General features: G+C 45.9%; 1 protein-coding gene across 1 annotated transcript in view; it reads right to left on the minus strand.

Annotated features, from left to right (window-relative positions):
• SNTA1 (syntrophin alpha 1) overlaps positions 1–21947 on the minus strand; it is a 78961-nt gene extending 57014 nt beyond the window's left edge. The window contains exon 1 of the mRNA XM_077251950.1: positions 21618–21947. Within this exon, the coding sequence (XP_077108065.1) occupies positions 21618–21873 (256 nt within the window). The 5' untranslated portion in view covers positions 21874–21947. The remainder of the gene's footprint in view (positions 1–21617) is intronic.
• Positions 21948–27563: the final 5616 nt, after the last annotated feature.

Below are 27563 nucleotides of genomic sequence, written 5' to 3' on the forward strand. Positions count from 1 at the left end.
TGGTCAGCAGCGTCATCTCTCTTCTCTGTAGAGTGTAAGCTCTTATGATCAGCAGTGCCATCTCTCTCTGTTGCCTGTAGAGTGTAATCTCTTATGATCCGCAGCATCATCTGTCTCTCTTCTCTAGAATGTAATCTCTTATGGTCATCAGTGTCATCTCGCTCTCTCTTCTGTAAAATGTAATCTCTTATGGTCATCAGCGTCATCTCTCCCTGTTGCCTGTAGAGTATAAGCTCTTATGGTCATCAGCGTCATTTCTCTATGTTGCCTGTAGAGTGTAATCTCTTATGGGTAGCATCATCATCTGTCTCTCTTTTGTAGAATGTAATCTCTTATGGTCAGCAGCGTCTTCTCTCTCTGTTGCCTGTAGAGTGTAATCTCTTATGGTCAACAGCATCATCTCTCTCTCTTCTTGTAATAATTATAGGGGATAACTCAGGAGACTCTTTGCGTGGAACAAGACAACTACAGGACACAGTTTCATAAGTGGTAAAGTCTATATTATCACACGGTGATTCAAACAGGTGCAGAGAGAAACTCAAGTCCACAACACTTGGTGTAAATATTAAACGCAGCTTAGCAGTCTATAGGGAACTTCAGAGGAAAATGCAAACACGCAGAAAGTCTATGAAGCACAGTTAATCTTGAGGATACTTGACACGAATAAGTCCTTGTCTTAGTCCAAACACAGATAGATATGCTTATAAGGGAGTTCAAATAATATCTTAGCACAACCAGGGAGGCCTGGGTAATAGTCTCAGGTTTTTGCAGAGCAGCAACAGCTTACATGTCCAGCAAATGCAGATGGAAGTAAACACGAGCAGCAGATGAAGGAGGATTACTGGAAACTAGTGTATGCAGCCGGAACTCAGAGCAGAGTAGCAGGATCACTACAAAGGATCACAGGAGCAGGTGTATAGCCAGAGAGTCACCAGAGGTCAGGAGCTGGCTGCAAGGCAGAATACTCTTGCACAGACTGAAGGCTGGGGTGGAGTTTTATAGCAGGAAGACACAGTGCACATGAGACCAAAGACGCCATCTTGGAAAAGGGCAGTAATGCACAAAAGGTAATAAAAAATGTTCAGTCCTGACACTTCTGTAGAATGTAATCTCTTATGGTCATCAGCGTCATCTCTCTCTGTTGCCGGTAGAGTGTAATCTCTTATGGAAAGCAGTGTCTTCTGTCTATCTTCTGTAGAATGTAAGATCTTATGGTCAGCAGGGTCATCTATCTCTGTTGCCGGTAGAGTGTAATCTCTTATGGTCAGCAGCGTCATCTGTCTCTCTTCTGTAGAATGTAATCTCTTATGGTCATCAGCGTCATCTCTCTGTTGGCGGTAGAGTGTAATCTCTTATGGTCAGCAGCATCATCTGTCTCTCTTCTGTAGAATGTAAGCTCTTATGGTCAACAGCGTCATCTCTCTCTGTTGCCTGTAGAGTGTAAGCTCTTATGGTCAGCAGCGTCATCTCTTTCTGTTGCCGGTAGAGTGTAATCTCTTATGGTCAGCAGCGTCATCTCTCTCTTCTGTAGAATGTAATCTCTTATGGTCATCAGCGTCATCTCTCTCTGTTGCCTGTAGAGTGTACTCTCTTATGGTCATCAGCGTCATCTCTCTCTTCTGTAGAATGTAATCTCTTATGGTCATCAGCGTCATCTCTCTCTGTTGGCGGTAGAGTGTAATCTCTTATGGTCAGCAGCATCATGTATCTCTTCTGTAGAATGTAATCTCTTATGGTCAGCAGCGTCATCTCTCTCTGTTGCCTGTAGAGTGTAATCTCTTATGGTCAGCAGCATCATCTCTTTCTGTTGCCTGTGGAGTGTAATCTCTTATGGTCAGCAGCGTCATCTCTCTCTTCTGTAGAATGTAATCTCTTATGGTCATCAGCGTCATCTCTTTCTGTTGCCTGTAGAGTGTAATCTCTTATGGTCAGCAGCGTCATCTCTTTCTGTTGCCTGTAGAGTGTAATCTCTTATGGTCAGCAGCGTCATCTCTCTGTTGCCTGTAGAGTGTAAGGTCTTATGGTCAGCAGCGTCATCTCTCTCTCTTCTGTAGAATGAAAGCTCTTTTGGCAGCAGCATCATTTCTCTCTTGCCTGTAGAGTGTAAGCTCTTACCATCAGCAGGTTCTCTCTATCTCACATGTATTTTCCAAGAAATTACAAGTTTTGCAGTATTGAAATTTGCACAAATTTATTCATCACAAATATTTAGAATTGAGAGTCCTCAGTGGTTGATACCTTTTAACCCCTTAATAACAGCCGATACGTCTTTTAACTGACCTGAGATATAAGAGAATAGCCTCCCCATACAGGTGACAATCCAGCAGCTGTCGGTTGTACACTATAGCTGACAACTTGCGGTATCAGCCAAGATCAGTGTTTGCACCGTCCAAATCTGTTTAACCCCTTAGATGCTGCTGTCAATAGTGATTACATCATTATAAATGGTTAACAGAGTGTGAGGGCTTCCTCTTTATCCAAATTGGTGCCATCGGATCATGATTTTGTGGTCCTGATGTTTGCCATGGCAATTCATGACCAAATAGCGGCCTTAGAGTCTGACTGCTGTAGTAATCTGTTCAGAAGTTAAAGACATTTAGGTGGTAAAAATACACATTTTCATTTCTGTCATGTCACTTTGCATTAATTCCTGTAAAGCACCTGAAGGGTTAACAAACTAACTGACAGCAGTTTTCAATATGTCAGGGGGTGCTGTTTTTAAAATGGTATCACGTTTGGGAGGTTTCCAATATATAGGACCCGTAAAGTCACTTTAAACATGGATAAGTCCTTAAAAAAAGAAATTTTGTAAATTTCCTTGAAAATATGAAAAATTGATGCTACATTTTTAAAACTCCTAAAATGCTAACAAAATAAAATAACATTTTACAAATGGTGCTGATATAAAGCCGACATGTGGGAAATGTTATTTATTAATGGTTTGCTGTGGTATGACTATCTGGATTAAAGGGATAATCATTCAAATTTAGAAAAGTGCAAATTTTTTAACAGTTTTCTAACATTTTTGATACTTTTTATAAATAAACACAAAACATATTGACCTAAATTTTCCATTATCATAAAGTATAACGTGTCATGAAAAAACAGTCTCAAAATCACTGGGATTTGTTGAAGCGTTGCAGAGTTATTACCACATAAAGTGACACTGGTCAGATTTCAAAAATTTGGCTCCGTCACTAAGGGGTTAATGGCTAACTGAAAAGATGGTAACAAGTTGCAAGCTTTCGAGACTACACAGGTCTCTTCATCAGGCAAAGACTAAAAGAAATTCTGAAGAATCACATATTTATGCACAACATAACAGTCTCGAAAGCTTGCAATTTGTTACCATCTTTTCAGTTAGCCATTAAAAGGTATCAACCACTGAGGACTCTCAATTCTAAATATTTTTCTATCTACTGGCTAACACGGTACCAAGATATATATCTTTCCTGTATTCATCACAAATGAAATTTGGGGGAAAATTTGGCGAAGTTTCAAAAGAGCTGCTCATCTCTAGTATATGTTTTTACTAATGTTATGGCATACATTGAACCCTTTTGTTGGCGGAATAGACCTGGACTCTGTCCCGATGTATACCTCTGATGTAAGGCGCCAAATATGAGCAGATCATCAACTAGAACATGATGGATTATCATTACAATTTTTTAGTCCAGCCCCAACATCACAGTCTCTCTCTCTCTGTCTCACCCTTTCTTGCACTCCCAGTATATCTATATGACATGCTGACCTATTTTTCCTGTAGGAACATTTCCTGCTTCCATCCATACTTCCAGCAATGTGTAAAAACACTTTAATCAAGTGTTAAAAGGGACAATGCAAAGCTTTCAGAATGCAGAGTCCACAACTGAATGACCCCAGAATGATCTTGTTAACCCTTACTAGTGTTATTCCTTACTACTGCAATTTATTTACTTAAACTTGTGGTTTTCATCCATTTTAATGGACAGAAAAAAAACGCATTAAAAAACTAACGCAAAAACTAGTAAAAAATGAGAGCATTTTACACAATGGTTTTCCTGCTCACACATCAGTATTTGCAGTAGATTATTCGGCTGCAAATACTGAAGGTCTGCACATACCCTTGCTGTGCAAATTTTCCTTTCTTTTGGCATTTTTTTAGCACTTTTTCAAGCCGGTTCCAAGCGTTATTTGCCTAAAATAGAAGCCATGTGCACATACTGTTAGGAATATGCTTACACAAAGTTTTTTTTTATCAGACAAGAGAAATCCACTTGAAAAACTATGCATCTTTTTATTGAGTTTTTTAAGCGTTTTTTCATACTGATTTTTTTTTCATTGTCAACTTTCCACAGGGTTTTTGCATCAAAATAGTATCATAAAATTCCCTTTTTTTTACCAGTGAGGTTTAGAAAAGTTTGCGGGGGAAAAGTAACTGTATGAACAGCAACTTGGATTTGTCATTGAAATCACTAAGGGGAATTATTTAAAGTGATTTTTGGTGTGATTGTGAAGCAGATTTGCTTCAAAAAATTAATGAAACGCTGTGAACATACTTTAACTTATAATTTATACTTCCCTGACTGGTCTTTTTATCAATTGAAAGGGAATCTGTCAGTAGAATCAACCTCCTAAGCCTATATATAGTCATAGGAAGCTGAATAAAATAATACATTGATATCTGCAATACGATGAATGGCTCCTGAGAAATTCACATTTTTCTTAATATGAAAATGAGCTGTTAAGTTCTATGGCCGGATAGTAATCTCCCTGAGAATCTAACTCCAGGGCTTAATTTTCAATGAAATGGGGCATTTACCACTGTGAGACATGTAGTCATACCTCCCAACTTTTGAGGAAGGGAAAGAGGGACAAAGTTAGTGGCGCGCACAGCGCGCTGTGGCAAATTTTGGGCCACACCTTTGACCACACCCATTTCACAACTAGTCACGCCCCAACCACACCCATTTAGCACTGGTGATCACAATGTTTGATAAATAATGATAAACAAAAAAATATGGACACACAGTGCTCCATACTGTATAATCGCCCCACATGATGCTCCATACTGTTTAATGGCCCCACATGATGCTCCATACTGTATATTGGCCCCACATGATGTTCCATACTGTATAATGGCTCCACATGATGCTCCATACTGTATAATGGCCAGGTTATGCTCCATACTGTATAATGGCCCTCACATGATGCTGCGTACAGTATACTGGCCCCACGTGATGGTCCATACAGTATAATGGGCTCACATGATGCTTTGTACAGTATAATGGCCCCACACGATGCTGGGTACAGTATAATGGCCCCACGTGATGCTGGGTACAGTATAATGGCCACACATGGTTACCCCACCCCCATCACTGCCTTCTCCATCACTACACACACACACCTTTCACTGTGCTCCCTCGCAGCACCCGGCAGCTTCCACTCCCGCGGCGCTGAATGTCATCCAGCTGTGCCGCTGACTGCTCACGTCGCTGCAGCTGTGATACGCCACTGATAAAGACCTCTCCGTGTCTCCTGTGCCAGTCAGTGTCAGAGCAAGGAGCAATATCTGCTCCAATCCGATACAGCTAGCGTCCACTCCGTACACCTCGTACACACACGAATCCGCTCTGTACACCTCGTACACACGCAGCTCTGCCCCGTACACCTCATACACACACGGCTCCTCTCCGTACACCTCGTACACACGGCTCCTCTCCGTACACCTCGTACACACACACGACTCCAGTTCATACACACACACACGACTTCGCTTCGTACACCTCGTACACACACGGCTCCGCTCCGTACACCTCGTACACACACGGCTCCGCCCCGTACACCTCATACACACACGGCTCCTCTCCGTACACCTCGTACACACACGGCTCCTCTCCGTACACCTCGTACACACACACGACTCCAGTTCGTACACACACACGACTCCGCTTCGTACACCTCGTACACTCACGGCTCTGCTCCGTACACCTCGTACACACACGGCTCCGCCCCGTACACCTCGTACACACACACGACTCCACTTCGTACACCTCATACACACACACACGACTCTGCTTCTTACACCTCATACACACATGGCTCCTCTCCATACACCTCATACACACACGGCTCCTCTCCATACACCTCGTACACACGGCTCCTCTCCATACACCTCGTACACACCCACAACTCCACTCCGTTCACCTCGTACACACACATGGGTCCACTCCGTACACCTCATACACATATGGTTCCTCTCCATACACCTCATACACACACACGACTCCGCTTCGTACACCTCATACACACACGGCTCTGCTCCGTACACCTCATACACACACACGGCTCCTCTCCATACACCTCATACACACACGGCTCCTCTCCAAACACCTCATACACACGCGGCTCCGCTCCATACACCTTGTACACGCATGGCTCCACTCTATACACCTCATACACACATGGCTCTGCTCCGTACACCTCATACACACACGGCTCCTCTCCATACACCTCATACACACACGGCTCCTCTCCATACACATCATACACACACGGCTCCTCTCCATACACACACGGCTCCTCTCCATACACCTCATACACACACACGCACAACTCCACTCCGTACACCTCGTATACACACACACGACTCCGCTCCGTACACGTGGCTCCGCTCCGTACACCTCGTACACACACACACACACCACTCCACTCCACTCCGTACACACACAAGACTCTGCTCCGTACACCTCGTACACACACGGCTCTGCTCCGTACACCTCGTACACACATGGCTCCACTCCGTACACCTCGTACACACACACACTTCGCTCCATACACATTGCACACTCTGCTCCGCTCCGTATACCTTGTGCACACGTGGCTCTGCTCCGTACACCTCGTACACACACGACTCCGCTCCATACACCTTTCACACGCTGCTCCGATCAGCACACCTCTTACACACACGGCTCCACTCCGTACACCTCATACACACGGCTCCGTACACCTCTTACACACGACTCCGCTCCATACACCTTTCACACGCTGCTCCGATCCATAGACCTCGCACACACATGGCTCTGCTACATCCACACTGTAAATACCTCCTGACCTCACACATACGCTTACCATCGTCCAGCGCCATTACAACAGCAGAGTCCTGTACACGGAGGTCCTCCCGATCATGTGACCCCTGACTCCTCCCATCCAGTGACCTCATCACAGGACCTGTGCGCACAGAGCAGCCAATATGTGGTGTGCTGCTCTGCGGGTGCAGGGACTCAGGGAGCTGACCGGGTGATATTACACACCTTCCAACCAGTGCGGGACAACTAATGTCCCACCAGTGATTGCGGGGCTGTCAAAATCGGGACAGTCCCGCTGGATCCGGGATGGTTGGGAGGTGTGCATGTAGTGACTGACAGTCTCCTCTCCTGATTTACATGTATCTCACTGGTAACCATTACAGATCACATTGGTCACACCCTCTTTCATTTAAATAGGCTCTGGTGGCAGATTCTCATGCAGGTCAATATCCGGTCCATAGAATTTAGCAGCTCATTTACATATTAAGAAGAAAGAGAATTCCTCTGGTAAAAGACATCAGATCACAGATATCAAGGTATCTGTCACGGTTTACCGCAACAGAGATGTGCTAAAAGACCAAACCGTCTGATTTCCCGCACTGCTGCATGGATTAGAAGCACCTCACTGTCATATTAAACGGTGCAGGTTTCTGCTAGCAATGCAGGGGTTAAACTGTTCAGTTGAGAGCTCCTGGAAGCTTTCCTGCTTTGATGGTCTCAGCTGTTCGGTGTTGGCCACTCCCCACTCAAATATATACTCACCTTTGACTATCAGGGATGTGAGTGTTAGTTTCATACTGCTTGGCTCTGGAGCTGGAGAAGTTGTTTGTGGAGGCGTTCAGGGTGTTTATCTAAAGACTGCTGCTTGGTTATTCGGTTGTGTGCAAACCTTCATCCTCTCCTATTTGTTTTTTTTTTCCTTTCTTCACTCCCCAGTGTTTATGAGTGCATATTTGTGTGACTGGAATTTTCCTTGATCCCTATATGTATTTCCTTGTTAGTCTGGTTTGTGTATATACGTACACTTCTACTCTCCACTTCCCAGGGTGCAGGAGGGAACAGATTAATGGCGGATTCAGGAGCTCAGTGAGGTACGTGGCCCCGGCGTCTTCACCATTAGAAGTAATCTGGGGAGCAGGGACAGCAAAGGTGTGCCTAGTGCTAGGGTCAGGAAAGGAGCCCCAGGTTATCCAACAACAGAGTCATGACAGTATCATTTTATTCAGTTTCCTATGACCTACATGCCCATATAGACGACTAGGAGGGTTGATCCTACTGCCAGATTCCCTTAAAATTGTTTAAAGAGTAACTGGCTTTAATTTTTATTTCATAAATCAATAGCACATATGAAAACAAGAAACTTTGTAGTATATCTTATCAGAGAAATTTGCTCCTTTCTCCATCACCTCCTCTCGAAATAGCATATAACACCTTCAGTTCTCTACTTGACTTAAGCACATACAAGCATATATTCTTTCTTGTTATTATTAAGCTAATTTACTGTTGTGTATGTCTTATTTAATAACTTTATGTTATTCTGATATTTATTATATATACACATTTTGTTGTTTTTCTTATATTTATTTACCACTGCCGATATATAAACTTGCCTGGAACAATCTGGCTGGTGTCTCTCCAGAGCTACGGTGACTTTGTTCCGGCTTTGAAGTGATCATATATTATAGATGCCACAGGCCCGGGAATACTTTGGTCCTGGGAGGGAGTGCTGCCCTCATATAGCATGCCTCAGAACCATTTAGAAGGACAGCGACAGACTTCAACTAAATTCGACATGCAAGCTTGTGCTATTTTGGGCGCAGTAGTTCTCGGACAGGCTGAGCTGAGATTGAAGGAAGCTCAGAGTGGTGGAGAATACAACTGGAATAAACATGCCTGGGATTACTGTTTAAAGTTTCAAGGCAGACGTGACATTAAAACACTTTGAGACGTCGCCACTATGATGGATCGTCAATGATAAAATCTCACATTGCGATTGTAACAACCTCCCTTCTCAATGATCACTATCTCCTCTGGTGTAAGAACGCCCTGGAAAACGAGCAGAGACCGCGGTGACCACAACAGATACATGTCTGTCTTCTGCCTAGAAGCAATACTTATTCTGTCATGGAACGTTCTTTACAATTCTCTGGTCAGTTTGTTTTCATTTTGTAGGAATTTAAAAGAGTAACGGGAACAAAAAAAAGGCAGGAAGACGCAACTGGAAGTTCTTGGGTCAGTGTGCAAACATTTTAATCTGTGAACCTGGAAATGAACCCAGGGTACCCTTTAGGCTTCCCTTAGGCTCCAGGGTCTAAGGCAGCGGTGGGGAACTTTTTTCAGCTAAGGGTACCGTCACACATTGAAATTTCCATCGCTACGACGTTACGATTCATGACGTTCTAGCGATATCGTTACGATATCGCAGTGTCTGACACGCTACTGCGATCAGACACCCTGCTGAGAATCGTACGTCGTAGCAGATCGTTTGGAACTTTCTTTCGTCGCTTGATCACCCGCTGACATCGCTGGATCGTTGTGTGTGACAGCGATCCAGCGATGTCTTCGCTTGTAACCAGGGTAAACATCGGGTAACTAAGCGCAGGGCCGCGCTTAGTAACCCGATGTTTACCCTGGTTACAAGCGTAAACGTAAAAAAACAAACCGTACATACTCACCCGTCGGTGTCCTTCAGGTCCCTTGCCGTCTGCTTCCTGCTCTGAGTGCCGGCCGGAAAGTGAGAGCAGATCACAGCGGTGCTGCGCTCTGCTCACTGTACGGCTGCACTCAGAGCAGGAAGCAGACGGCAAGGGACCTGAAGGACACCGACGGGTGAGTATGTACTGTTTGTTTTTTTACGTTTACGCTGGTAACCAGGGTAAACATCGGGTTACTAAGCGCGGCCCTGCGCTTAGTTACCCGATGTTTACCCTGGTTACCCGGGGACTTCGGCATCGCTCCAGCGCCGTGATTGCAACGTGTGACCGCAGTCTACGACGCTGGAGCGATGATTATACGACGCTGCGACGTCACGAATCGTGCCGTCGCAGCGATGAAAATTTCAATGTGTGACGGTACCCTAAGGGTCATTTGGTAATTTAAACCATCCTTCGGGAGCCGTACAAATTGTGTGCCCACAAAGTAGGTCTTGACGCTAGCAGTGGTGTCAGGACGTAATCTCTCATTGCATGCGCCTCAGCATTCAGTAGTAAACACGGCATGTGCATGATCACAGAGAAAGAAATTAAAAGGCCGGTGGCCATCAAAACACATATGCCGGCCCAAGCACTGTGGTCTCCAGGAGTCTACCAGCGGGCTTGAGGTTTTCCCATCCTTGGCCTAAGGCTAGGTTCACATTGCGTTAGTGGGTGATCGCTAACGGACAGCGTTGCACGGCGAAAATGTCGCAATTAACGCTGTGCAACGGGTCCGTTAGCGCACCCATTGACAGCAATGTAAATTTTGCCTGTAGCGCATCACTAGCGCGTGCCTTTTTCGGCTCGCGCTAGCGATGTGCCGTTCTTTTGCAGCGCGCCTCGGACGCTGCTTGCAGCGTCCGCGGCGCGCCCGAGGTCCGTTCCCCGCTCTCGCAGATCGGGGATCTGCGAGAGCGGGGACGTTAGCGCGACCCCTAAACGCGGCCCCTACAAAAACATTGCGTTAGCGCAATCCGCAAGCGCTAAACGGATTGCCCTAACGCAATGTGAACCTAGCCTAAAGGCCTCATTGAGATATCTGTAATTTACAGTTGTTCACCGCTGTTTTGGATCCAAGTTTTGTAAGTGTTTCAGTTTTTACTATTATTGTTTCTGCATGGAAAAAAATTAATACAATGTTTCTCTTATCCATTACAGTGTTCATCATGGACTGCACTCAGATTGCACATTAATGCCATTTTCACAAATCCATAGACTTACATGGGTAATTTTGATCTGTAACTCAAATAAAAAATGGACGTGGCCCTGTGATTTTTCTACAGACCACCCAGTCATGGACATGTGAAAAGCCCCATAGACTGTGTATGACTGCCACATCTGAACACAGATAGCCTTAGGCCATGGGCACACGTCAGGATTTCTTGCAGAAATTTCCAGAAGAAAACCGGAAATTTTCTGCAAGAAATCCGCATTTTTTTTTTTTTGCGTTTTTTTCCCGTTTTTTTAGCATTTTGCAAGCGTAATTAGCTTGCAGAATGCTAAAGTTTTCCAAGCAATCTGTAGCATCACTTGGAAAACTGACTGACAGGTTGGTCACACTTGTCATACATAGTGTTTGACAAGTTTGACCAACTTTTTACTATAGATGCTGCTTATGCAGCATCAATAGTAAAAAGATATCATGTTAAAAATAATTAAAAAATGGTTATACTCACCCTCTGCAGACAGCCGATCTCCTCAGCGGCGTCCGTTCCTATAGATGGTGTGTGTGTGCAGGACCTTCGATGACGTCGCGGTCACGTGAGCGGTCACGCGACCAATCACAAGACCGCGACGTCATCGCAGGTCCTTCACACACCATCTATAGGAACAGAAGCGGCAGCATGCACCGCTGAGGCGGGAAGACTCCGGGGGCCATCGAAGGTGAGTATATCACTATTTTTTATTTTAATTCTTTTTTTTTACCAATTATATGGTGCCCAGTCCGTGGAGGAGAGTCTCCTCTCCTCCACCCTGGGTACCAACCGCACATAATCTGCTTACTTCCCGCATGGTGTGCACAGCCCCGTGCGGGAAGTAAGCAGATCAGTGCACTCCTAGGTGTGCGGAATCCCTGCAATTCCGCAAATTTAATGAACATGTTGCTTTTTTTTCCGCGATGCGATTTTTTCGCTGAAAAAAAAGCAACATTTGCACAAGAAATGCGGAATACACTGTAAATAATAGGAGGCATATGTAAGCGTTTTTTTCGCGATTTTATCACATTTTTATAGCGAAAAAACACGAAAAAAACGCGAAAAATACTGAATGTGTGCACATGGCCTTAGGCATGTACGAATTTCACAGTCACACAGGATGTATCACTTCTCAAGGCTTAAAGAAGCACTTCCATCAAAGTTTGTATCCTTTTTAATACATTGTAGTAATCATATCGTATAGCACTATGTACTTACAATGTCTCATTTTGCCCTTCTGCCCAGTTACTTCTTCTGTTTTCCATTAAGTCTATGACATCACGTGATTAAAAACAGACTAGCTGAATCCTTCTAAGCTCTATGTAGAAAAAATAAGTCTCTTTTCCCTACATGAGTAATCATCAGAACTACAATTCTACTCATGGCAACATCTGTTGCAGCCCAGCTTCATACCTTCTTCAACAGCTATTTTGCTCCTCACTTCTGTATCAGTATTTTTAAATCAAAATGGGAGGTCTTTTTGCAGTGCCCCAGAGTCCTGGTCGTTGCAGTACTGTGGCTCCGCCACTAAGGGGAGCTATGGTACGTCTGATGGCACTGAAGGAGTTCATCTGACCAGGTATCACAGACACCAATACATTTCACAGCCGGGCCTCCAGGGGGAGCTAAGGGTTCTATTCATTAGGCCACTCCTCACATACTGGTAAAACTGGGGGGTCAGGCAGGAAGTTAGATCAGAAAGCTGACTGGGTTGGAACCAGGCAACACCTTGTGGCAGAGGGTGTTGTGGGGGAAGATTCGGTAGGGCCCCTGTCGGGGGTGGGATCCTGACAGAGGCCTGGCAACTTGAGAGAACGTCAAGGGACCGTGCCTGCTCAGCATAGCGGCGGTGCCCAAGGAAGGATTAGAAGCGAGATAGATTGTGCTGAGTGAGAAACGAGATCAAAGCAACAAGGAGAATACCAGTAGGAGTCGTGCTGTGAGACCGAGGCAACATCCTACTGAGGCGCACAACCGGCGGCCGGAACGCCGAGGAAGTATTCATAAATCTAGCTTCAAGCAATACTTCAAGCCAACGGCAGGACAGTCAGTCATAGGCGGGCTGTCTCACCTAAATCACCTACGAAGACATAGGGGGCAACCTGTGGAGAGGGGCGACTCTAGGGTCCCGGAAGAGCTCCGAGCCTACCCGTCATACGGGTGCCGTCCTAACCGTAACATCAGGGAGGGACGGAAGATTAGCAGGACATCATCTAATCGAGTTGTGAGGGAACACGAGAAACAGACACAACAGTTGTGGGGACTTTCTGTAAGCACAGCAGGGGAGGACCACAACACATAGCGCTAGCAGGAAGGCACAGATTTCCACCTGCAAGGAGAACTCTGGAGGTGCCATTGGACCGGCCGGACTTGCGCAGCCTGGTGAACCGTATTCCGGACTGAGGACCCAGAGATCTTCAGTAAAGAGGTAAAGAGACTGCAACTTGGTGTCCTCGTTATTTACTGCACCGCACCACCACCACTATCGATCATATCTATCACTGTACGCCCCTCAGCAGGGTCACGGACCGGGCCTAGCCACCGTGACAACCCCAGAGCAGAGACTCAGAGGCCCGGTACCGGGTACCCCTCGGCCCTGCGGCAGTGGGGGCGCTACAACTTGGCGTCACGAACAGGATCTACTTAAGCCTGAAGAATCAGGTCATGTGTGCCCTGGAACTGTGATTTATTATACTTGGACTGTGACTTATTGCAAAGACTGTGTATTGCCACTTGCCACCAAAAGTTCCCGCCAAAACCGCCGCCATTACAGCGCTAAGGAGAGCGCAGGAGAAGAAGAAGGGCGTGGAAGTGGGCGTAAACAAACTGAAGAGCGCGAAAGACAATGGCCGCCCAGTCTAAATATTTCTGCCCCTTGAGGACATGTCCGTCAGCAGCCGAGATCCGCCTACTGATCCTCAATGGGGGGCGGAGACAACGAAAGCGAAACCGCCCACGAAGGAGAGAGCGGGAAAAGGACCAGGAAGAAGAATTCAGCGACATGGAGGACGCCATGGCCAGCCGCCCGGAGCCGGAGTGTGGGGTCGGAGCCGAGGACTCCCCCAGCTACCCGGAGAGGCACCGCAGCCAGACCTCCATAGTTGACGCTGACCTCCTGCAGACCGGAGCGGACGAGCTGATCCACCAACTCCCGCAGACGCAGCTGAGCACTGAGGCCGGGTGGAAGAAGACCATCATCGGGAGCCTTGCCAGACGTCTGTCGGCAGCCTCGTCTGGTCCGGAGCAAGAAGGAAGTTACAGCGCTCCGAAGCCAGAAAGCAAGGCCCTGCTGGAAAGCGAGATGCTGCGAGCAGAGATGACAACGTCGCAGCACGAGGCCCTGCAGCCAGCATTCCAGACCCCAGCGGAGGCAGAGCAGACCGGCACCGGAGCAACCGCATCTGAAGCAGGTATGAAGAATGACCCTGCCCTGACGACCGACACCCCTCCAGTGACTGCTAGTGCCACAGCTGCTGACTCCGTTCCAGTGACTGATCTTGCAGCGGCCACTACCTCTGCTGCAGCAAATGCCCCTACTCAAGCTGCGCAGACCTCCATCGCTGCGCATGATTTAACCGTACATGAAAGACGGATTAACGGCGTTTGTCCAGCACTGGGTGTAACCCTGGACCTCACTTTTCCCAGGCCAAGAAGGGTTAAGTGCCAGGTGCAGCCCTGGAAGCCGTCCAACTAAACCTCGGAAACCTGAAACTGTAAATAGTTAACTGTTTGTTTCCTGCTGTTTTGCTGCTAAAACCCGTCTAGGTTTATTCTTAAAGGGATCCCTTTGTTGACCCGGGATCCCTATTGTTTTTGTTTGTTTTCTACATTTTGCACAAGTTATCAAAGAACTGCTGAATCATGAACAATGCATGATACAAACTTCTTGTACATAGTTGCACCTTCTTAAAGGTGTTCCCTACTGGTTTTATACGAAAGACGGACTCTTTGCGAAGATACGATTCTTGGAACTTGTATTGGAGTCCTAGCTGCATACGGATTTGCAGCTTGAGAAGTTGCACTACCTCATAAAGACTTGGTCCCCTCTTAAAGGGGATGTTCACTCATTGCACTTAAAGAATGGTATTGCTTTAAGACAGATAGATAGCAATAATGTTTTGATAAAAAAAGGAAAGTGATGATGATGCTTACATGTAAAAGTTATATGTATCCAATTAGTTGATTGTAAGAAATGTTTGATAATGTTGATAGAAGAATGAAGACAGAAAAGTGAACCCGTACGGGGTTAGTCAGCGAGTCCTCTTTGGAGCCATATGGGGATGGCTCAGTGATTTCAAACTGAAAGTAAATGTTATGTTCTATACTGTGTATAGTAGTTGAAAAGGCAGTAGGCCCGGGCTGAAAGGGGCGGTCCTGTAAAGAAAGGAGAGGCAGTAGGCCTGGAGCAGTTAGGACAGGCGGTCCTGCAGATTTAAAGAAGGAGAATGAAAGAGAAAGAGTTAATTAATATTATAATGTTTTTATAAGTAAAGTCTTTAGTGGATAGGGAGTATACGTCCTTAAAGGCGATGTCAACTTGTTATTCAAAAGTTAGATCAGAAAGCTGACTGGGTTGGAACCAGGCAACACCTTGTGGCAGAGGGTGTTGTGGGGGAAGATTCGGTAGGGCCCCTGTCGGGGGTGGGATCCTGACAGAGGCCTGGCAACTTGAGAGAACGTCAAGGGACCGTGCCTGCTCAGCATAGCGGCGGTGCCCAAGGAAGGATTAGAAGCGAGATAGATTGCAACTTGGTGTCCTCGTTATTTACTGCACCGCACCACCACCACTATCGATCATATCTATCACTGTACGCCCCTCAGCAGGGTCACGGACCGGGCCTAGCCACCGTGACAACCCCAGAGACTCAGAGGCCCGGTACCGGGTACCCCTCGGCCCTGCGGCAGTGGGGGCGCTACATTTTCATTGTCTTTTCCCAGGGTCCCATTAACAGCAAGGCAAAATATACACTTGCATCGGACCCGCTGGAAGCAAGTTTCCTAATAGACACGCACATGGTTAAAAAACGATGCTGAAGCAGGAAGCCATCATCTCCCTGCCCAGCCATTCAGGTGCATTTGATTTCAGTGCCCCAACAATGACAGCTTGATGATGTCACTTCAGTGTGATGATGTCACTGCCTACCCAGGGCTAATGGCAGCACAGGACAGGCTGCTTGTCTTCTGGTGAGAACTGTATACGGTGATTAGAAGTTTCTACTCTATTTGGCCTCACTATAGATCCGCATAGCTGACTCCTATGAGATCACCTTTTTTCATGCTGCCAGCTGGATAAATTTAAGGAGATAACACGATTTTCTATATTTCAGTATAAAAATGTCATATACCGGGACCAAAGAAAAAATGAACCATCGTAATTCAATCTGACCTAAAATATGCTAGGAACAATTATTTATAGGCAGACACAAATTGACGTTTGCAATTTGCCTTTAAGTGCTGCATGGGGTTGTGTAAATTTGTCTTTAGTTCAATATTTCAGTTTCAGCCAATATCAGTTGCTTGTCATTTCTCCCACTGCTGACAACGCCAATACCCGAGTAATCACTAATTGCCCGAGCTCGATATCTTTCATGCTTCCGTCTGGGTCTCCGGCATCTCACAGACGGAATTGATTCCTTGATGTGTTAAGGCAATATCAGGATATTGTGTGCTCAGAAAAAGAAGACAGAGTCTTCAACAAACTGTACAGTGAATCTCGGGTTGAATTAAACGAGTCATCTCATTTTCACAACACCTTTGTTTTTGTTATGAAATCTGAAGGCAACAGAGGATAGGAACTGAAACACTGAATTCAATGATGTATCATTTATTAAGTTGTGTGCTATTTAGTTAGATTGAAGGTTTTATCACCAGGTCATTATCCCTGCCAGGACTGATGCTCACTTGACTGCTAGTTAGAATATTTTATTGATAAAGTACAAAACAGACCAAACACATAAAAACATTTAAAAAGTCACTGACATGACATAATCACAGCACCTATGGCTCAAAATGAAGCCAGATACACCCCTACCCAAGGTGTCACCGTATCGAAAATGCATACAAGGCTTTAGAAGGTAACATGCAAAAAATGTACATATAGAAAAACTGAATAGTTTGTAAATCAAACCATAAGGTAAATGAATAGGTTATATTCCTATAGTGAAACAAAAGAAAACAAACCACTCAATAAATATCAAAGCAAATGCAAGTAACAGTGTGATGGTAAATCCAGCCTGTTAGGAATGAAAATACCAGGATGCTATAAGCAGGCCTATATAAATCATGGGGGCTTCAATGTAAAAAAGAGACCCTAAATCTCACATGGAGCTAGACCCCTGGAAATGGAATCATCGCCTCAAAAATGAATGAGCTGGGTGCTAAAAATGTCCAAAGAAGCATACCCATAGACCATGGAACAGGACCTGGTAGAGCGATACTTAGATAGCCATGAGGTGGGGGAGCCTGTGGAGATGGGCAATATTAAAGCGTGGGGGCTAGAAAGGCAGTATCACCCCATGGAGCACAAAGTGGTGCACTTTTTATGTATTGATTACCATTTAGGCAATATTACCATGGGGGCACCATTACTGTAGCCTGGGCCCAAAAACAAAGAACAGGGAAACGGAATGACTCTCTTGTAAGTCAAAACGCTTCCATTAATGTGTCTACATATTGTCCCTAAATAGAAAGAATTATTTTTACAATGTTACAAAGTGACTGCGAAGACCCTGGAAGATAAGATAATAAACAGTGCTTAAGAGGGGGCGACTGACTAATGAAATCTTTGAACTGTGCCCACCAATGTTTTAAAAAATACTGAACAAAATGCTGCTTGGTAAAAAGCGCATGAGGGGATGGCGTCTATAGAAGATACTGCTCACAAATCAAGGCCAGACTGGGCACTAACTATGGTTTCTCTCTTTCTTCACAAAAAAAGGAAACCACACTGGTAAAACGGATATACTCCCTATGGGGGAAAGTCACCATCATCCCTGAGATTTCCTCCAGAACATGATGTGACCTATTATTCAGATATGCTAGTAAGGTGCTCGGTGCACCCTTGGCCTGGCCACATGGGTGAGCGCACCTTCCCATCTCACTGTACTTGACTCCCTCTTCCTTGATTGACAGCGCTGGCTCCTATGAACATGCACTAAGCTGCTTAACCACACCCAGGGCGCACCAACAATGTAATTTGCATATTTGCTCTGTATCACTCTTAGGGTACGTGTCCACGTTCAGGAAACGCTGCGTGTTTGACGCTGCGTGGGGCCGCAGCGTCAAACACGCAGCGTCCAGATGTTACAGCATAGTGGAGGGGATATTTTGAAATCCCGTGTCCACTATGCGTGGTAACACGCATCCGTCGGCCCTGCGACTCCGGACATGCTGCGCGTCTTTTTAGATCGCAGCATGTCCGTGTTCCTTGCGGCGACGCTGCGCCGCCGCAAGGAATAACACAGGGCCCTATGTGTGGGGTGCGATGATGCCGGATGTGTGCAATGAACACATCCAGCATCATCGCGTCCCAGAAGGGGGCGGGGCTTAGCGCCGAGCGGGTTTGCCGCTCCGACGATACCGCCGTCCATCCTGAACTTGGACACGTACCCTTATTCTCAGGTTTTATTCTGTTCAAACCCAACAGAGAAATAAAACATTGCGTGCTCTGTTGGCCTTGGTGTGATCCCCGCTGATTTTCAGTGTTTTGTTGCTTATGTTCATCTATATGAAGATGTAGACAGACCAGATATATTTCAGCCGCGTATGAAATTCAACATTTCTGAAACTATGAACACATCTTATTAGACGACACAAAACCGCTCTCTGCGGGCACACCAAGGTGACCTACGTGGCCACCTGAATACTATACTTGCCGCTGGGGGCACGTGGGCTAATTTGGGGGCTTTCCACTACCAGTGACAGCAGCAGCTGGAGACACAATCCTACTTAGCTGAACTTTAGGACATTAAAATCTAATATTTTCTTGCCTTCCGTAAATGCAGAAGTAATGACATCATGGCACTACTCAATGCTCTAGAGATTAACCCTCTCCTTGGAATGTAACAAAAAGCAGCCCATCCTAGTACAGGAGGTCTCTGAGAAGGGTTACATTTCAGTTTCTGATTAGCGCCCAGCGCTAGGACATAATTCTGGCCTCCTAAAATAATGCTATCACAGGGGTACCCTCAAGGATACGGCGTGCCAAGTAATGGAGGAGGAGGCGGAGAGGGAGAGAGGGAGGGAGAGCACTGAACATGAGATGAGGACTCGTTTTTTAGTAGTCAATGTGCCACACCTCCCAGGATACCCAATATCTCAGTGAGGGAAGTCTCCGAACCAACCAGAAAGGCAGAGCTGGTCTGATCTAAAAAAGCACGAGCGAATGCCTCAGCTCATGCCCCCTGTGACTTTTACATGTTAAGCAACCGCAGTCATGGAAGTCACAACTCTCCTCATTGTCCACAATTGGGCAGTCCTGGGATTGTGACTGGCACAGCTGACAGTGAATACCCTTACTTGTCAATCTGTCACCATCACCCTGAGCTGTTTAGTAAGTGTTTATATCGAAGATAAGATCGCCCCCTCCACTCCAAAAACAGCCTTAGATTTATCAAGAAACATGCCCATTCTCCACCCTTTCCCCTGGGAGTCCTGATAAACAGCGGCCTTGTGATGGTGACTGGGCAGGAATGTGCTCCTAATGGTCTACCCTTCACTTATTTATAGCCAATGCCCCTGTGGAGTACCTCATTCCATAAGCCGGGCAAACATGGCACCACATTTCAGGCTGACACAACTATCCATCATTTTATATTCTTGTAAGAAAATGGAAGATTGTTGGTTGTGCCACTGGGGCACCAACATGGCGAGGAGATTGCTCACCTGCTTTACAAGCCAAAAAGTCTTTTTGCTGCGAACTTTGGTGCATATCATTGTGGCTTGATTCAAAGGGTTAAAGGGGTTTTTCAACACTAACCTTTTTTATATCTATATTTTTGGGATCTGTAAAACAGGTAGTTTCTGCCCAATTTACGTGAGAATTAATGTTCGTGGACAGACCCAAAATCCTTATTTGTGTACAAAGAGCAGGAGGAGCATGCGCAGTGCCCCTTTATAGGGCGATTTTTTTTATTACAAATATTATCGACACAAACACCAATACAGCAAATTTTTCATAGATTCACAATTGGGTTAAGATTTAGAGGGAGTTCACATCTGATGTAATCCAGAAAAATCTCAGTCAATGACAGTTTATAGTTTATGACAGGACAATGACATATGACCTCAACCATATGTGACGTGAAATCCTTTAGGCACTACATACCCGTTAGACGGAAGTCTTCCGTATCCGTCAATATTAACGGGATGAGCCGATAGTCTAATGTGAATGGGGCTCTCAACTCACCCCAGAAAGATTATGCTGGGGGGAGTGGGGGGTAGAAGGATTTGCACATTGGGATTAAGTCGCCAAATCCTTTTGCTTGGTGGGGTGATGAGCTGCTGCCAAGATGACATTGGCAGTGGCTCTTTCATAGAAAACACAGGAGTGCTCAACTTTGGGAGAGTCGTGAGAGATAACTGGTGACCAAATGATTGGCAACAGCTAACTAATATATATGGGGGCCAGGGCCGAACTGGCCATCTGGCAATTCTGGAAAGTGCCAGAAGGGTCTGTCTGGTCATGGGCCGCCTTGTCTGCTAAGTTGTTAACAGAATCGGTGTTCTCAAGATACCCATACTGTTAAGAGTTGTGATGAGCACAAAGTTGGTGACTTGGTGCTGAGTTATCCCAGCAGGCCACGGGTATCATTAGAAATATTGGTCTTGTAGAAAATCTTCCTTTCCTACGTCCAGGGTAATATTAGTAATATATCCCATTTGGTTCATGGGGAAGAGGACAACATGGGCCTGTGTGATTTCAAATGCCAGGACTGAATTTCAGCCCCAGTCCGTACCTGATGGAGGCCTTTAGGCACAATAACTCTGAAGTCAAGCAGCTATGATTGGCGATAACAGAGCTGACTAGCCAGGCTTGTGAGCCACAGCAAATCAGGTTTACACACTGAAACTTTAAAGAAGAGATTTTTTTAGGTTTCTTCTTCTCTTGATTTGGTGGAGAATATGTCCTAGCTCTTTTATACACAAGTAGAGCACCAATATATTCGGCCTTCGTGCTGTGTGTTATATTAGTGCTCGCCCGCTCATATCATTTCACTTCCATGAAACGCCTGGGCTCTAAAGTTAAGTCTAATAAAAGTCTGGATCTCCAGGAACGCTAGCTGTCATATTACTTTGCCGGGTGTACGCTTGGAGATTTGGGAACAGTCAGACTTGTATTCATTATTGGGACACCTGAGCTGTATACTGAATTTACAGCGAATATATACCCACTGCAGGAAAACAGCACCCCAAAGACCCCATATCGGGGTCTTTTCTGTGATCACCTCACATTTAACAATAAGGTCAGGATGATTAATCCTTTTTGATCAAATTCTAGTATATTTCGGATTTTTGGAGATATACTATTTCATTGTAACGCGCGTTTATCGCATTTCATCTAGGAGAAATGTCATGATAAATAACCGGAATTAAAGACTCGACAAATCTTTGTAGACATTTTACACTACGGCCCACACATGCAAGTGACAGAGCGCACTTACCCTTAATGCTGACGCCCAATCCCCCCGCGTCCTGCTTGACCACCCTCACTGTCCTGCGCAGGTTGACAACTGACTCTGGGACACCCCCTGTGGATTCGCCCCCATTCACTGCTCTCTCTTCTGGGGCCCCAGGCTCTGGCTCTGGAGTGAAGCTCAGAGTTTCTTCCCCAAGCAAAAGAAGTATCCTGAGCCAGCGTTCTCCAGGACTTCTGAGCTCCAGCAGCCCACTCCTGTGAGCCCTGGCAGGGGAAGCCATGGTCTCTATGCCTGGAGAGGACTGCTGGAAGGAGAGAAGCAGGAGGGAAACCTCTCAGGCTTGGGAGGGCGGACAGGAGGAAGACCTCCCTGGGCTGGTGCTACACATACTGGAGCCGCCCTGTTATCCTCCCATACCCAAATATTGCCACCCACACCCACGCTCTGACACTCCTGGAGTTGACTTCAGACAGTTTCCTCATTCACTCAGTTTCTTAGTTTCAGATTCTGAAGAATGTAGATAATAAAAAGGCGGATGACTTGTAGGAAACAGATATTTCAGGTTTCAGTGGGCATTAATCTGGGTATGTTTTCAATGGGCTACTATTTCCAGGCCACTAATTTTATGAGAAGGCTGCTGCATAGAACTCAATAAAATGCAAAGTTATTATGTGTGAAAACTGGCATCAAAATGGTCAGATCAAAGACCGACACTAAGAGGCTTTAAGCCCTGGTTTATGGCTGCGGATATATAGAAAAAGGAGACTTTATAGAAATGAGGTAAATTCAGGGCAATCTGTGTGTGAGATAAATGGCCTCATTCAGACATCCTTTTTTCACATTTTGTGCTTCATTCATATTTTTCACGAATAGAACATGTACCCACTATAATCTATGGAGATGTTCACGTGTTTTTTTGCAGACGTGCGGCCTCAATAAAATTAGAGATGTGTCCATTTTTTATCTAGATTAGAGATCAAAATCCCACACACAAATCTGTGGTCTGTGAAAAACACAGAAAGCACATGGATGCCATCTGTCCTGTTCGTTTTTAACATTTTATCAGGTAGTAGAAGCTTCGCCATTTTTTATTTTACTATTTTTTGGCATATAAAACAAATCAGTGATGAAATACTGATATTAAGGGTGCAGTCAGACAGTCGTATTACTCGCACGAGGATGGCATCGAAATCCTCGGACTGGAGTGTGACAGCTGCATAGCAATGCATGATGTCACACTCAGGTCAGGAGAGCCATCGGCCAATCCAAGGATTGCGATGCCATCCTCGCCCCAGTAATGCGACAGTCTGACAACACCCTAAAACCGAAACACTGACCAAACGCTGATGAAAGTCTGATCCGAAATACTGATGAAAACAGGTCTGCTTTTCTCATTTACGAGAGAAATATAAGTAACAAGTTAATTAACTTTTGGCTGCCAATTAACAAAATACACAGGTATCAAACCATGGATAGAAACCAGTTAAAAAGTGATTCCAGGCATTAAAATATGCATGACAGTATAAAGAAAAGGGATTTTCAACCGCATGAATATGGGTGTTTTGAAAGGGTTAAATGGCCTTGGTCCACTGACTTCTTGCTATACATAGACAGGAAGGAGAACCCTGCACAGAATACTGATGACTCCAGCCCGGCCGAGAGTGAACCTGGCATCAAAGTGAGCAATGAGGTCATTTCATTCTGTTTTAGCAAAGGGTTAAATAGCTCTGACCGTGTCCTCACTGTGATATAGGAACTCTACCTGGGGTAAAGAGGGAGCAATGTTGGGACTCCGTTTTTAGAAGAACTCTGGGTTTCACTTTTAAAGGGCACACAAGCCATTGATAGGAGAACTAGTACGGTCAGGAGGGGTAAGCGAACTGTCACCATTAAGGGGGACTTTTGCTGTCACTGTTGGTTTACAGAGGAAATCAGACTATCACTGGTTGAGGGAACAACACTCATTGTCACTGCTGGGTTAAGGTGGGACTCTGCAATTGTTGGTTTAGGGGGGATATATTGCTTTCACTGTTAGAGCTCATGTAGACATCCATGCCAATTGGTCCAAGCACTGACCGCTAATGCACGGGGTGGCCGTGGCTCTCCCGACCAGAACGTGACAGCTTCATAGAAATATATGTACTGACTGCAGCCACTACAAGCATTTAGGTCCAAGATCCACGGATATCTGAATGAGTCCTAAGAACTGACTGTGAGCTGTCACTTTTAAGGAGGAGCTCCAGGTGAACACTGACTGTCACAACTGGTATATAGGGAAACTCTGGCGAGAATGGGACTCTTCACTGCTAACCATATTTGTTTATTAAGGTACTTTGACTGGACATATCATTGGTGTGACATGTGCAGCCGCACAGGGGCCCAAAAGGTCAGGGGGCCACTTCTACCTCTAAGACAGGTGGACTGTGGATTATGATGAGCTATTGGACTGCAAAGGGCCCATATACTGTTCTTGCACAGGGGCCCGCTTATGTCTGTGTCTGCCAGACTGTCACAGTATTTATATATTTGTCAGAAAATCCCATGAAAAATGTCAATGGGCAAATGGGATTTTTTCATCTATCGCTATTTAAAGGATTATGGCCAAGATTGGAATAACTGTGTCTAGGTCCGATCCACTGGAGGCAGGGTTACAGGAGCTGAAAGGCTGAGTTAGTTGTGTAACTCTCATAGAAATGAATGGGAATTACCAAAAGAGAATAACAGTGACCTGTGCCGGTTATTGAATTGCTGAGATGAGGTAACAGTGTAACACAGGTACTTGGATGCAGTGACACTGACATGCAGAGCAGGGGTTAACTATGGTTTAATGGTGCAACAGGGATGTACTCCTCGCAGGGAGATAACAGGGGATGCAGGGTAAACAGCATAACTGCTATTCAACTATACAGTCTACTTACCGTGGCTCTGCAGCCTGTCACTCGCTGAAGATCCCGTGGGTAGCAGGATGCTGGCGGCGGTCAGTGCGGTGTCTGCTGGTGTCCTCGCCCAGCACACAGTCCTGCTTCTGGCAGCAGCGGGCGGTCTCTGGTTTTGCTCGCTGAGCCCCTAGTCCATATAGCTGCGGAGCAAAAGGATAAAGCTCACCGCAAGATCTCACGTGGCGCGTATCTCTCTGGGCAGCTGCCGTCACCAGAATGGCTGTGCTGCAAAGCTCTGCCCGGTGTGCGCCTCTCTGGGTGTCAGCCGACACTGGGATGTCTGTACTGCGATGCTCTGTCTCACGCATGTTCCCCTGCTCACCCGTCGGTATGGGTGAGTCTCTCACGCAACCGCCCTGTCTCTGCGTTCCGCATCCTGTCACTCCCCTCACAGCGGCTGCGGTCTGCACCTGTCTTGTGTTCTAGCGGAAAGCCCTTCTCTGTTCCTGCGCAGCACCATTTTGCTTACTGTCCCTGGCCACGCCCCTTCATCTAGGTTACTGGCTCGCTCCAGCTGCAATTGCATTCCCTCCAGCAATAGGCTGCAACCCCAGCAGCTCCGGACCCAGCGTTTCAGCACCCCGGTCCTCCCTTCTACAACACTCTAGACCATGTTCATACGCTGAGTATTTGGTGAGTTTTTTACCTCAGTATTTGTAAGCCAAAACCAGGAGTGGGTGATAAATACAGAAGTGGTGACGTGTTTCTGTCAGGGTATGTTCCCACGGTCAGTAAACGCTGTGGTTTGGACGCTGCGAACATCCGCAGCGTCCAACTCGCAGTGTCCAGATGTTACAGCATAGTGGATGGGATTTCAAGAAATCTCATGTCCACTATGCGTGCACAGACGCCTGCGGAGACGGACATGCAGCACGTCTTTCCAGACTGCAGCATGTCTATCTTGTGGAGATGCTCAGTCTCCGCAAGATAAAAATCACCCATACAATGTATTGGACGCGGTGATTCCGCATGGTTCAATGGACACATGCGGAATCACCTATGTTCAAAAGCCGGTAGCACTTTGGACGAAGCGGACATGTGCTGTGCTGCGCCCAAAGCGCTGCCTAATACTGACCGTGGGGACGTAGCCTTATACTTTTCCTCTGATGGTTCCTCTCCTGATTTTGGCTTACAAATAAAATAGTGAACAAATACTGAACATATGAACCTGGCTTTACCATAACTTCGGCACCAAGGCACAAATTTAAGAGGGAAATTACCTTTTAACCATTCAAAAACAGTAGATACTTAAAAAAATGTCTTCCGTATAGAGATAGGAGAACCCGAGTTCAGCATTCGTATCAAACAATTAGAGAGAGTGATAATTTTTTATCCATTCCCAGTTCAGCTAAGCTTTATTTTCAATGGGGTTCGGGTTCCGGTTGAAGTTCGGATACTATTCTGGTACTCGGAACGAACTTTGAACTAAAGTTCAGATGGAGTACCAGAACCCAAACTTCGATCAGTCCGTCACTCCCTCCCTACTTCTGTAGCTACAAAGAAACCTGTCTTCTCAGCAAAATCCACTTTGGATCAAGTTACATTCAACTTATACCTGTGGGCAATACCAGTTACTAGAAAAAATGGTTAGAAGCATCGGTACCATCACACAGTGCCAGTCCCACACCAGTACTATGATATGACTAAACAGCACATATTCATTATTCACATTCATTCACTATTTATTAGGTGACTCTATATATATATATATATATATATATATATATATATATATATATATATATATATATATATATATATATATATATATATATATATATATATATATATATATATATAGTAGTCTGTAGGGAGAGTTAGTTAGTTCCAGACATCCGTCTGAGGAGGACCGAGGGTCCATGGAGCTGTGCATGCCCTAAGAGCTGCAGCTCCCAGAAAGAGACATTTCAGAAAGCAGAATACATTGCAGCGAGCGTGCAGGAAAGCAAAGCACAGGAGAGGATACCAGAAGGGGACCAGCCCCAGGCAGGCTGCCTCCTTCTGAGGTGCAGATAACCGGTAGCTGGAACACATAGGTAGTAAGGACCTCTACGCCTTACTTCAGAGACCGGCAGGACAGCTAATTGCACATTACCTGTCCGCACCTACACCCAGGAGGCACGGTGGCACCCCTCAGAGGCTGGGGCATGCTAGAGTCCCTATAAACCGCCTCAAGCCACCAGTCATACGGGTTTTGTCCTATCCGACTATAGGGGACAGAGAGAGAGACACCACATCTGTGAGGACCTTATCTGAAGCTTATGCAGTAAGGGACTACAGCACTACAGCACAAGGGAAGGCTATTGATTTCCACCTGGACAAGGGGACTCTGGAATTGCCTCCAAAACCGGACTCTACCTGCCTGTGGTCTGGTGCCCTGGACTGTGGCTGCTGAAACCAACAGTAAACAAGGTAAAGAGACTGCAACCTTGTGTCCACGTTCTTCACTGCGCCTCTCACCATTCTACCATCTACACACTGGGAAGCCCTGGGGATACACTTCACCTGTGGGAAGGTATACCATCTAGCTGCCATAACATCACCCCAGCGGACCCCTTAAAGCAGCGTCAGTCACCCTGACCAAATACCACAGGTGGCGTCACGAACATAAACTTTATCCCTTTAAAGACCTTTCCCTTTTGTACGGACGTCCCAGGGCCACGGACCGGGTCAGCCACTGTGACATCCCCCTTTGAGCCGACCGGACCCGTTACCGAGTACCCCCTTGCCCTGACGGGGCGCTCCACAGGTGTCTCACCCCATTAGTTTACCACATGAATGCACACTACGTCTCAGTGCCATAGAATGGCCAATATCAGCTATTGTACGACTAATCTTCAGGCATATAGCACCCAAGGGTGGATTTAGGGTAACCAGGGCCATTCGGGCTGTATAGGCCTCACCAGTCACATGATGGGAAAGGTCACATTTCACATGACAAGTCATGTAATAAACACACATTTTCTTGTAGCCATATTTGGAAGATAATAATAGGCCTTTTTGGATTGCTTTACATATAGCATTTAACTCC

This window comes from Ranitomeya variabilis, chromosome 4 (assembly GCF_051348905.1).
Source record: "Ranitomeya variabilis isolate aRanVar5 chromosome 4, aRanVar5.hap1, whole genome shotgun sequence".
Classification (NCBI taxonomy): domain Eukaryota; kingdom Metazoa; phylum Chordata; class Amphibia; order Anura; family Dendrobatidae; genus Ranitomeya; species Ranitomeya variabilis.